Source organism: Macaca nemestrina, chromosome 1 (assembly GCF_043159975.1).
Source record: "Macaca nemestrina isolate mMacNem1 chromosome 1, mMacNem.hap1, whole genome shotgun sequence".
NCBI lineage: Eukaryota > Metazoa > Chordata > Mammalia > Primates > Cercopithecidae > Macaca > Macaca nemestrina.
The window spans coordinates 68,249,472-68,263,571 of record NC_092125.1 but is presented as its reverse complement, the minus strand read 5'-3'; the positions used below and the strand labels follow the sequence as shown (position 1 = coordinate 68,263,571).

At 37.5% G+C, this 14,100-nt stretch overlaps 1 protein-coding gene across 24 annotated transcripts in view; it reads right to left on the bottom strand.

Moving 5' to 3' along the window:
- LOC105484909 (synaptotagmin 14) overlaps positions 1–14,100 on the bottom strand; it is a 235,512-nt gene that overhangs the window by 90,868 nt on the left and 130,544 nt on the right. Inside the window, exons 1-2 of one of the 24 annotated variants that reach the window (XM_071079838.1) lie at positions 1,815–2,309; positions 8–229 (exon numbers count right to left, since the gene is read on the bottom strand). The exons of 19 other annotated variants lie outside the window; for them this stretch is intronic. In XM_071079838.1, the coding sequence (XP_070935939.1) occupies positions 8–53 (46 nt within the window). In that variant the 5' untranslated portion in view covers positions 54–229; positions 1,815–2,309. 4 more of the 24 variants (XM_071079848.1, XM_071079850.1, XM_071079849.1 and 1 more) reach the window with 4 other exon arrangements.

The following is a 14,100-nucleotide window of genomic DNA, read 5'->3' as shown; positions in this document are numbered from 1 at the left end:
CCTTTACCTTTTTTCTTAGAAGACAGGTGATCTTTCCTAGAAGTCTTGAGCATATTGCCTCACAGATCTCAATGCACAGACCTGGGTCACATGTCTATTCCTAAACCCATCACTGGTAGAAGAAATGGGATGACCATAATTGTCTGAAATTAATCAGAAGCCATCAAAATTTGAAGCTGGGGATGGGGCCAGCTTCACTCTTCGTACCTATGTGGAAAAGAGTAGATGCCTAAACAATGTAGGATCCAGGAGGGAGGATGAAAGAGAAAGAATGTTGGTTACAAAACAAACATGATCCAGTTCATGATCCAGTGAACATGGCTCACTGCAGTCTTGACCTCCTAGGCTCAAGTGATCCCCCCTCCTCAGCCTCCCAAGTAGCTGGAACTATAGGCATGTGCCACCATGCCTGGCTAATTTTAAAAACTGTTTGTAGAGACAGGGTCTTCCCATGTTGCCCAGGCTGATCCTGAATTCCTGGGCTCAAGCAATCTGCCTCAGCATCCCAAGGTGTTGATTACAGGTATAAGGCACTGTGCCAGGCCTGTTTTCTTGATCAGAGTATTTTTTTTCCTCAATATAACAATCCTTTTCTGAGGTTCCTTTTGATATGCCAGCACAGGATAATTTCGGTCTGGTAATAATGTTATACCTTATTTCCTTTGGTTTGCTTTTTTATATTAGGTCCCTGCCTAGCTGTGGGCCAACTAAGTGAATTATCACAGCTGAGCTCCAGGCATCTGGTGCTACTTTAGATTTAGTGTAACTCTTGCTCCAGAGACCAAGGCACAAGTTACACAAAATGGGTTTGTGATATATAAAGATGTTAAGTGGGCTCAATGGGTAGACTTCACTACTGTTTTCTGGATTTGAGAGAAACAACATTAAAGCTGTGAATATATAAAATTTATTTTAGCCACACCATATCCTTCAAGTTTTGAAAATAGTAACACCACACTTTTATCTTTACTTTTCACTTTATTTTTGCATTTTATTTTTTAAAGTGTAGAACACACAAATGTAGGTGGAATAAAAATTTCATTAAAAAATATAGCTCTGAAGATCCCTCCTTTTTAAATGTTTGCAATCTCTTTTTAGTCTACATAGTGTACTGAGTTGGCTTAAATGTAATTGATATAAGAAAAATTTTTAAATAATTTTATAAAGCAACAAAATTTATATTATTATTGTTAAATTACACTGTAAACATCAACCTTAAGAAGAAATTTCTATGGAACTATCAAACACCATGTGATGATGCCCTCCTATTACTTTAGTTCTTGCTTTATTACCTAATTTCATACCCCTATTTCTATATAAATAACATATCTATAAAAGGATTTAGGCATGGATATATTTTAAGCATTTTAATTTACCATCTGCATATTGCATAGCACCTGCAAAACAAGATGAAGTATTTTCTTACCATAGAAAAAATAGCATGTGCGCACACACGGCATATGACCTGTGGTTCTTATCTTTTAAAACAGTGGTGAGAACCACAGCTCTAAAAAAAAAGATGTATATTCAACAACTGCAGAATTCTTTTTTTTTTCAAGTGCCTGTGGAAATCTGCCAAAATTGATTATATGCTGGGCAATAAATTAAGTCTCAATACATTTCACAAATTGGAAGCATGAAGAGGATGTTTTCTAAACGAGGCAGGAGAATAAAGTCTGAAGGCAGGAAACCTAAGGCCATGCTGACTTCCTAGAACTGAATCAAAAGTAAAACCCCAGCTCTCCATACCCAGTAACAAAAGGATCAGAGGCTACTCCCTTTGCACTGTGTGGCAGATGAAAAATGGGAAGTACCTCTGATTGGTCCCCTCCCACAGTCAGACTGGTGACCAGCCAAGTCTTCACGGGTAACTCTGTAACTTCACTTTAGCCTCTGATTGGCCACCTCCTCCAACCAATCAGACTGGTCACAGGTCAGTCCTTCATTACATAGGAGGTAGCCAAGTAACCAATGGGAAACCGCTAGAGGGTTTTTAAACCACAGAAAATTCTGTAGCCAGTGCTCTTGGGCTGCTCTGTGGAGTGTAATTTTGTTTCACTATGCTTAAATCTATGTTAGCATAAATCTATGAGTTCATTGCTTCATTTTTTTTGTTGCTTTGTTTGTGCATTTTATCCAATTCTTTGTTCAAAACACCAAGAATCTGGACGACTCATAGTCAAGACATCCACTGATGACATGACCACTACAGAATTAAACTAGAAATCAGAAACAAAACTGTAACTAGAAAATGTACAGAAATGTAAATGAAAATAACTAGAGATTAAAACATACTTCAAAATAATCCATGGATCAAAGAAGAAATCACAATATAAATTAGAAATATCCTGAAGATAGTGGTCATTAAAAAGTCAGAAAACAACAGACGCTGGAGAGGTTGTGGAAAAATAGGAGTGCTTTTACACTGTTGGTGGGAGTGTAAATTAGTTCAACCATTGTGGAAGACAGTGTGGCGATTCCTCAAGGATCTAGAACCAGAAATACCATTTGACCCAGCAATCCCATTACAGGGTATACAGCCAAAGGATTACAAATCATTCTACTATAAAGACACATGCACACGTATGGTTATTGCAGCACTGTTCACAACCCAAATGCCCATCAGTTGAACCAACCCAAATGCCCATCAGTGATAGACTGGATTAAGAAAATGTGGCACAAATACACCATGGAATACTATGCAGCCATAGAAAAGGATGAGTTCATGTCCTTTGCAGGGACATGGATGAAGCTGGAAACCATCATTCTCAGCAAACTAACACAGGAACAGAAAATCAAACACCGTATGTTCTCACTCACAAGTGGGAGTTGAACAGTGAGAACACATGGACACAGGGAGGGGAACATCACACACAGGCATGTCCGGGGGTGGGGAGCTAGGGGAGGGATAGCATTAGGAGAAATACCTAATGTAGATGATGGGTTGATGGTTGCAGTAAACCATCATGGCATGTGTATACCTATGTAACAAACCTGCACATTCTGCACATGTATCCCAGAACTTAAAGTATAATAAAAAAATAAAAAAGAAATATCCTGAAGAGAATGATAATGAAAATGATCTACACAACCACTTGTAGAATGTGGTTAATCTGTGCTTAGAAGGAAATGTACAGGTCTGAGCATTAAATATTGGGGAGAGGTGGGAGGCTAAAAAACAACGGTCTAAGAATCCACTTCAAGAAGTTAACAAAAATAAGAATGATAGTTTCCAGCTTCATCCATATCCACACAAAGGACATGAACTCATTCTTTTTTATGGCTGCATAGTATTCCATGGTGTATATGTGCCACATTTTCTTTATCCAGTCTATCATTGATGGGCATTTGGGTTGGTTCCAAGTCTTTACTATTGTGAATAGTGCTGCAATAAACACACGTGTGCATGTGTCTTTATAGTAGAATGATTTACAATCCTTTGAAACCATCATTCTCAGCAAGCTAACACAGGAACAGAAAACCAAACACCTCATGTTCTCACTCGTAAGTGGGAGTTGAACAATGAGAACATATGGGCACAGGGAGGGGAACATCACACACCGGGGCCTGTCGGCGGGTGGGAAGCTGGGGAGGGATAGCATTAGGAGAAATACGTAATGTAGATGACGGGTTGTTGGGTGCAGCAAACCAGCTGGCACGTGTATACCTATGTAACAAACTTGCACATTCTGCACATGTATCCCAGAACTCAAAGTATAATTTAAAAAAAAACTCATTGTTAAAAAAAGAAGTTAATAAAAATAGCAAATTAAATCCAAAGAAAGTAGAAGGGATGAAATAATAGAGCAGAAATTAAATAAAAAACCAAGCATATAACAAAGCATCAAAATAAAATTCATTGTAAACACAAATAAAATTGATAAACTACTAGAAGAGATGAGTCCAGAAAAAAAGAGATTACATAAACTATGAATACCAGGAATAAAAAGAGGACATCATTTCAAATCCCATAGACATTAAAAAGACAGCAATTTCCCCTTTGTTCTTCTCTTTCTGAAAATTTCAGCCCTAAAGCCACTGAGTGGGACAGAGGAAGGCAGAGGGCTGCACTGATGGTGGCAAAGGAAGTCACAGCGGTACAGAGCCACATGTTAGAGCCCAAGTGGGAAGATGTCCAGCCCAGTGTGGTATCTTGGGGCCTGGGCCCCAGTGAGATGAAAGAAGGGTGTCCATGTCCATACTGGGGAGTGGAGTCAGTCAAACATACAGTGTCAGAACCCAAGGGCAGGTGAGAAGGGTTTTCAATTCAGAAAGTGACCAGACTGAGGTGTAAAGTAGGGTAAAGACAGCACACATACATGGGGGCAGTCCTACAGAGCATGCTGAAGCCCAAGCAGGTGAGAAAGTCCCAGTGAGGGAAGTCAGAGCCATGGCAGGATAAGGAAGCTCCTCATGGGAGGGCAGCCTGTCCTGGAGCAACAGAGCCCAAACAAGATAAGGAGTGTGTTCTCATTGAGGAAGAAGAGCAACCTAATGTGAAGTCAGAGAATGAGAAGTATCAGGGCCATAGAGCCAGGTGACTGGCGTGGACTGTGAAAACCCAGGAGGGTGAGGAGGGTGCCACACACAGGGGTATCTGGTGAAGAACATCAGAGCACTAGCAGGGTAAGGCGTGCATCTGTACAGACAGGTGGCCTATCAGGAAACTACAGCCTAAGCAGCGTGGACAGGGTGTCCAGTGTGAGGGTGGCGAAGTGGGGTGAAGAGGGCAACTATGTGGAGTAAGGGGGAGTCCTGGACCATGGTGCTAAAACTCAAGCAGGAAGTCAGGGTCTAGAAAGGACGATGAGGGCACCCAATGTGGGGCAACCTGACCTCGGGTATCAGAGCCCATGCTCAGCTGGTCATGAGGACACCCACAAGTGTGAAAGGCAGCACGAGGTATCAGAACTCAAACAGAGTGAAGGGGGCATGTGTGCAGAGAGATGGGAGGACATGTGTGCAGACTAATCAAATAACAAATATATTAAGGTTAATGGCAGCCAGGTTTCTTACTGATGGAAAAGGGAGTTACAAATATGAAAAAGGAAAAAACTGAAACAAATTCTATGGCGTTGCATTGGAATTGGACAATCCACATAAACTCATAGTTTAAAAATACATAGATAGAAGTTATTAGTGCAAATGTGCATATATGTGTGCACATATTTGCACATACACCCATACATAAATATCCTAGCTTTGCTCACTGAGGAGGTTTGTGACCACCACCACCTCGACAGCAGTGAGTCCACTGAGTGCCTGGGTCTTGGCTTCTAAATCTGTTATCCACTAAAAGGAACCAGGATTATTTAAAGAAATGGCTAATTCCAGGGTGAGGCCAGGTAAAGTACATGATGAGCCTAGAAAAGTTTGTGTATTGAAAGTGAGGAGATGTTCAAAGACTGATGGGGATATGTCAAAAGGACAAAGAAATCAGCTTGACAGTGATCCCACTGACCACTAACCATCTGAGCTCAAAATAAATACAGTAACTGATTATTGCTCATAGAATAAATGAGAAAACTATGAGTCCATATAGATATAAATAAATATATGAATAAATGAAAAATTTTTTGAGGAATAGGATATGTACATAATTACAAAGTATCTTCCTACAAAATACTTTTTTAATTACAAAGGGTAACTTTACAGTGGAGAAGCCTGGTAGATACCAGCTTTAACTAGAGATCAAAGTGAACATTACGAGAAACAGGACAAATCAAAATTGTACCCCACCTGATAAAATGCAATGAGGAATATCTCTAACAAAATAGAGAGGATACCGCTACAAAATAACTCCACAATCTATCAAAATGAACCCACGAAGAAATAGGAAATTATATAATCTTTTATCTATTACAGAAATTGAATCCTTATTTTAAAACCTCCACAATAAAGAAAATTCCAGGCCCAGAGAGAGTGTCACTGGTGAATTTATTATTTAAAGAAGGGAAAAACACCAATTTTACATAAAATTTTTCAGATGATACAAAAAAGAGGGAATACTTCTTACTTTATAAGGCCATAATAACCTTGACATCAGGACCCAAAAAGTATCTTACAAGAAAGAATAAGTATAAACCAATCTCTCCTGTGAACATAGATACAAAAAATCTATACAAAATATTAGCAAATCTAACCCAGAGTTATGTAAACAGGGTACCATATCACAATCAATTTGGAATGCAGTTATTCTGTACATTCAAGATAGATGTAACATTTAAGAACTAATCAATCTAATATACTGCACTGAAAGAACAAATATAAAAAGTAATATGATAATTGTAAGACTTACTAAAAACATTTGATAAAATTCATTATCCATTCATGATAAAATCTCTCAGCACACTAGGAATAGAAGGCAATTTCCTTGATCTCCTAAAGGGTATCCATGAAAGTCCTAAAGCAAACATCATATTTAATGGTGAAATGTTGAAAGTTTGACTTCTGAGATCAGGAATGACAAGGATGCCTGTTACCACCACTTCTATTCAACAATGAATTAAAGGTCCTAGCCAGGGCAATAAGCTGAGAAAAAGAAGATATAAAATGATTGGAAAGAGAAAAACAACGGTCATTACTCTCATATGATGACTGTGATACAGAAAACCCAAAATAATTTAGAGATAATCTATTAAGAGTTGGTAAATTTAGCAAGGTCACTGGCTATGTGATCAATATTTTAAAAAATGAATTGAATTTCTACACTCAATGATCAATTAGAAAGCAAAAATTTAAAAAATCTCACATATAATAGCATTAGATAACATTAAATACCTAAGGATAATGCTAAGAAATGACATTGTTATTTTTCTAGTTCTTGGGCTTATAATTAGAATGTATATTCTTAGCAATTGGTGGAATCCAAACTTTGGCATTCCAGGCAGTGCCTATATGGTACAGGAAAGGACAGCTGAAAACCAACAGAGCTTCCTTTCTCCATTAACACAGCATCTCAAAAGAAAGGCAGAGACTAGTCTACCATCGGAGATGGTAGAGAATTGCAGGTTTGACAAATGCTTTCACTAGTTTGTCTACTGCAAAAATTAGTAGGCTTGAAAAATGATGGCAGATTATCATAAACTTAATTAGAAGATGACTTCAACTGCAATTGCCGCTCCAGATGGAGTCTTCTTATTGAGCAAATTAAGACAGCCCTGGTATCTGATATGCAGCTTTAACCTACAAATGCTCTTTTCCTTTGTATTTATCCAGAAAGAACAAAAGTTAACAGGTTGTCTTCACCTGGCAAGGACAGGAATACATCTACTGACCTGCTTTCAGAATTCTTGTTCTATGCCACGATCTACTCTGCAGAAACCTCGGCTGCCTGAATATTCCATACTACTTTTCCTTGAAGGATCAGGTTTGCTCTGATGACAGCAAGCTATTATGACCAGGAGAGTAGAAGAGTTGAGAGATGAAGTGCCTTGGTAAGATATACATGTGAGACAGAATCAAGAACTAAATCCTACAAAAATACATGGGCTTGCCATGTCAATAATGTTCCCAAGGATCCATGCATATGATAAGAATATTCCTCCCAAAGTCAAAGAGAATTTATATTCCTTGTCTGTTTCCTGATAAGGAGACAAAAAGCTTTATTGGCCTCTTTACACTTTGAAAGCAGCACATTCCACATTTTAATATATACCTCTTATCCATTTATAAGGTAAACTAAAAAGCTAATAGCTTTGAGTAGCATGCAGAGCAAGATAAGTCTCTCCAGATGATTGAGGATACCATAGAGGAAGCTCTATGCCTGACCTTTGAGACCCAGCAAACCAAGTGGTGCTAAAATGTCTGTTGTAGGTAATGGCGCTAAAAAATACCATTGGGAAGCCCTGATGGTAAAATTGCTGTGGAGGCCTACAGATTTTTAAAAATTATCTTCTAGTCCAGGCATGGTGACTCACATCTGTAATCCCAACATTTTAGGAGGCCAAGGTGGGAGGATTGCTTGAGACCAAGAGTTCTAGACCAGCTTGGGGAACATAGTGAGATTCTGTCTCTATAAAAAAATTAAAAATTTGACCAGGTGCAATGGCTTACACTTGTAATTCCAGAACTTTGAGAGGCCAAGCTGGACTGACAGCTTGAGCCCTAGAGTTCAAAACTAGCCTGTGCAATATGGCGAAAGTTCATCTCTACAAAAAAATACAAAATTAGCCAGAGGTAGTGATGTGTGTCTATGGTCCCAGCTACTCAGGAGGCTGAGGTGGGAGGATCACTTGAGCCCAGGAGATCAAGACAGCAGTGAGCCGTGATCACACCACTGCACTCCAGCCTGGGCGACAGAGTGAGACCCTGTCTCAAGAAAAAAAATAAAAAAAATTAGCTGAGCATTGTGGCATATGCCTGTTAACTGCAGCTACTAAAAAAGGATCATTTGAGCCCAGGAGATTGAGGCTGCAGTGAGCTATGATTGTGCCACTGCACTCCAGCCTGAGCCACAGAGCGTGACCCTGTTATAAAATAAATATATACATAATCTTCCTTTGTACCTTCAGATACATTTTATTAGAAAACAAAGTTCAGATTATTTTTGTGTCATGCCTTGAAAGTCTAATCTTTGATTAGTTTATTTTCCTGTTGATTTGAAATAATCCATTACTCAGCTGGGCATGGTGTGATTCCAGCACTTTGGGAGGCCGAGGTGGGTGGATCACTTGAGGTTAGGAGTTTGAGACCAGCCTGGCCAACACAGTGAGGCACTATCTCTACTAAAAATACAAAAAAAAAAAAACAAAAACAAAACCCAAAATTAGCTGGGCATGGTAGCACACGCCTATAATTCCAACTACTTGGGGAGGGGTGAAGTGGGAAGATCTCTTGAACCCAGTAGGTGGAAGTTGCAGTCAGGCAAGATCATGCCACTGCACTCCAGTTTGGGTGACTGAATGAGAATCCATCTCAAAAAAAGAAAGAAAGAAAGAAAAAAGAAATAACCCATTATTCAAACCAGACTGCACGCATAGCTACCAACTTTCTACCAGTACAATCTTATTCAGTACATCTATTTCTCTAGTGAAAAATTAACTCACTGCCTCTCATTTCTTGACCCTTAGAGCTCTAAAACAAGATCATACTCACATCAGCAAGTAAAGTGAAAAGCATTTCTGTTTTGAGAAACAGCTCTTGGTCTACTATTAGTATCAAACAGGCTACATGGAAGACCAAGGAACACCAGGTAGCAATGTGTTCCAACTTGTCCAGTATGAAACAGATGACATGTGATCTCTTAGCTATAAAGTTGAGGATGTCAGCTGCAAACCATCTTTAAGGAAAGTTGGCATATATTGGATGATAATTATCAGACTAAGTAGGCTCTAAGGGATAGGTAGGTATTATAGTTATACCTGTTTTCTCTTGCTTACCTACACTCATAGCCTCATGGGGAATATATCATGATGAGCTAACTGAGTAAAACAATTGTATCTAGTGATACACCAACACCAACAGAAGCAAAATGTTCTGGTATTCCAGTACTTTTCAGAGGTGGCCCTGGAAGATAATAGAGAAGGAAAACCTCAGTGGATAGAATTCCTAGTAGTCTATTTGGTTTTCAAGTTTGCTTAGAATAAGGGTTGGTCTCCATTAATTCCTAGCTGCCAATGGTTTGGTTCAATGTATAGACTTGGGAGGAGAAAGACTGGAAGACTGATGTCACCCAGGATGGCTCTATGGCTTGAAAATGTTTACATTTCCAATACAATTTAAAACTCAAATATGCACCAAACATCATGATTTCTAAAATTTAACCCCACATATTCCAAGTGTAATTCTTTCTCACATCGAAAACACTTCTAAATATTCTAACAACTACATTTACTCAACTGCTTTGCTTTGCTCCTTAAACTGAATTTCTGCTGCTGTCAAATAGAAACTGAAAATCTTAACATTTAACGTTAACTTTTCTCTCTACAAATAGCATCAAGGAATTTCCACAATTGAGTTCAGTATGAGTTTTTTCCAAATGAATCTCTAATTCTTATGCTTAATCATATTCATCTTTAATCAAAACTTTCGAGATGTTTCACTATCATATGCTTGCCAGGTTTTAATTCAAACTTCCTACAAACTATAGTGCTATTATGATTATAGGATTACTATGATATTGTTTATTTTGTTTTACGAAGTGCTTTGGAACTAGGTGTAATTAAGTGCAGGTTAATATAGTTGGGTAGTTCATGACGCTCATGAGGCTGAGGCCATAGGTTTATCTCTCCAGTTGTGATTATTCTATATCACATTAAAAATCACAGACATATCATGTTTTATTGTGCTTTGCTTTATTGTGCTTCAAAGATACAGCAGTCAAACTGAAGGTCTGTGGCAACTCTACATCAAGCAAGTCTACTGGAACCATTTTCCCAACAGCATGTGCTCATTTTTGTAGCAATGAAGTATTAATTAAGGTATGTAAATTGTTTTTGGCATAATACTATTGCACACTTAATATACTACAGTATTGTATAAACATAACATTTATATGCACTAGGAAACCAAAAATATCATGGGACTTGCTTTATTGCAAAATTTACTTTATTGCAATAGTTTGGAACTGCACCTGCAGTATCTCTCAGGTATGCCTGTACATCCTTAACTATACCCCAAAGCAGACTTAGCCTTGCTCAGGTTCCAGGGACAAAATGTTTTGTTCTTATAGTATTATAGTTCTTCAGAGCTGATTCTATACTCTTTAAAGGTCTACACATTACTTTCAAGACAATATCCTAAATGTTTTTTACCCCTGAATCCAGTCACAGCCATACACTGGCAATTTCCTCAATGCATTATGGTCTTTTATGCTCTCTTTGGTACGTGCCCTTCCCTTGGCCTGTGATATCCTTCACTTCCTCCTCCTTTTCACTTGGGTAAGTTCACATATTATCCTGCAAGAATCAGCTTAGTTGTCACCTGTTTGAAGAATTTCAAAGATTCACCATCTCCTATCCTTCCCAGTTGCATTTGTCACCCTATCCCCAAACATAACCACCCTCTCCCCAAATACATCCACCTATGTATGCATGTTGGGTTAAGCGGTCCTAAGTACTGACTTCTACAGCACACGTTGCTTCCATCATTTACAGTGTATTGCACTATGTTAACATTTAACATTAACTTTTCTATCTCTGTTTAGATGTTCATGTGAGCTCCCTGAAAGACCAGGAACTGTCTCTTATCTTTGTACCTGCAGTGCCCAGCAACTTGCTTGAAATGCAGTTGCTAAATCACAATTTTTAAACAGTTTGTTGAATAAAGGGCAAAATAATTGTTGCAGAGGTATTCAATGTGACCCAATCATGACTGGCAGGGCAGTGAAACCTCTGGATTCCCATGTCATGAACTCACACTATATTTTTTGTTGTAACATTAAGGAAATAAAAGAGTACATGATATCAAGAGGTGTGACTATTCAAAGTTATAAAACTCTTCTAAATGAAACATGTCACAGCAATACCAGGCTGTTAGAAAAAAAGCCAAGAAAACAATTATTTAAAAAATTTCCTTCTAATCTGACTACAAGATATTATGAATCTAAATTATGATTCTGAAAATGACTTCAGATTTCTTTTAGGGGACACTGAAGGGTGTTTTATTCACAAAATTGCCTAAACAATTAAATGAAATGACAAGTGTTCCTGCTAAAAGGCTGATCTGGTTTAAAATATACACAGTAGATATTTCAAATCCATTGCTTTAAATTCACTGAATTATCCTAAATAATGCAGCAATTTTTGAGGACAAAATTAAAAAGATAATTGGTATTCCTCAGAAAACTTCACAAAACCAAACTAGATAAATCTAGAATTAAATTTAACAATATATATTTTATCGCCTTTAAAATAATATGAGGACAACTCAATATCAACAATGACCAGAATTTCTTTTTACTTTGTTCAACTATGCTGAAACTATAAGATTCTTGATAAATAATTCCCTATTAAATTTTGAAAGGAAGATTGTCCAAAATTACAATATTAATTTCAATCAATATTTTTGGAGACTGCCAGATTCCATTTTGGTTTTCCCTCCTTGCACTGCAGCCTCAAAATTGTCTCTAAGTAATAAGCTGGGCCTTCATAGGTATTTCCTCATTCATTTGCTTTCTCTCATGGATCATATCCCTGCCCTGCCTACTGTCCAATGACTCAAAATAGTTTTTCCTTACTTTTTTTTTTTGAGTATTCTAATTATTTATGGCAGGAAAGCAAGTCCTTTAGCAGTTACTTCTTCATGGGCTGTGGTAGAAATTCCAAGTCTTCTAATTTTAAACAAAATAGGAATAAGCTAGATCATGCATTCTCAACTCAGACAATGTCATGCCCCAGTGAGCTACAATTGGTTTTTGGAGTGATGGGAAAAAATATCTTCACTATTATGTTTTATGGCTTACCAAAACATAACCCTACCTGACAAAAACTTATTCCTTCGTATTTATCTTCTCTTGTTAGGTAGAATATTTTTAAGACTCAGGGGTACATGTGCAGGTTTGTCACATGGATATAACTGTAACCATTATAGTTATATAATTGTTATATTGAGTGACGATGAGGTTTGGGCTTCTATTGAACCCATCACACAAATAGTGAACATAGTATCCTATTATGTAGAGATTATTTTCAAATTAATTTAATTGATTTAAATTAAATTGAAATGATCTCTGTAGGGAAGCAATAATGAAAAAAGGTTGAGAAACAATGACCTAGATAGTTTTACAAAGCATCTACTCAGGCTAAAAAAAACAATGATTAAAAAATTATTATAATACCATAGCTTTAAAGGATTCATACATGCTGGGCACAGAGGCTCACGCCTATAATCCCAGCACTTAGAGGCCAAGACGGGCTGATCGCTTGAGCTCATGTGTCCAAGACTAGCCTGAGAAACACGGTGAAATGCCATTTCTACAAAAAGATTGAAAAAAAAAAATAGCCAGGCATAGTGGCACATAACCCTGTAGTCCCAGTTACTGGGGAAGCTGAGGTGGGAGAATCACTTGAGCCTGAGAAGTCGAGGCTACAGTGAGCCATGATAACATCACTGCACTCCCGTCTGGGCGACAGAGAGAGACCCTGTCTCCAAAAAAAAAAAAAAAAAAAAAAATACATGTATCATATTATTCACAGACAGTCAATGAAAATGTTTTCTGACATACTTGATATTTCTAGAGTACACACTAGGGTAACGTGCTGTGTTAGGCTGTTTTAAGTGTTTCATGTCTTTTTTGTCTTTCAATGTGTACTCTAGACCTGTGAATTTCAAACTCTTGAACCAGGACCCACACCATAAATACAATTTAAAAGTATATGTCTTAAATTATGGGGGTAAAAGAGTAATTAAGTAATATCCTTAGTATGTGCAATAACCATATTTTATAAGAAATACAATTTGTTTTTCCTAAGTATTCTTCATGGCAAATCACTTTTTTAGTGTTTGTGAAGACCTACTAAACTGATTTCATGATCCACATGCAATTATCAAATCACTGTACCAACTCTGTCAGGCCATTTACAGTTCCCTGAAATAGACGCATATTTTCATGCTTCAGTGGCGTTTGCTATAATGTTCTTTGTTTCCAGCATCAACATGGAGATATCCTTTGTTTTCAATGTCCAAGACTTCAGTTCTAGTATAAAACCTTTTCTGGTCTAACAATCCCTTCCTCTGCGGCACTGTTCTGCATCTAGTTTCCACAGCAGTTAATACAGTATTTAATTCTTTATTTTAAAACATTTCCCCCAAATCACAGTCAGATACCACTTTATACCCCATTAAAATATCTATGATAAGAATATAGACAATAGTAAGTATTGGAAGGTATGAAAAAACAGGAATTTTCATAAATTGCAGATAGAAATGTATAATGGTACAACCATTTCAAAAAACACTTATCAGAAGTCTAAAAATAGTTACAATATGACCCAGCAATTTGACTTGTACATTTGTATTTACTCAAAAGAAATAAAAAATGTATCCACATAATGATTTTTTTGTACACATATTCACATAAGCATTACTCATATAGTAGCCAAAAGGTAGAAAGAACCCAAATGACCATGAAGTGATGAACTGATGAACAAAATGTGGTAC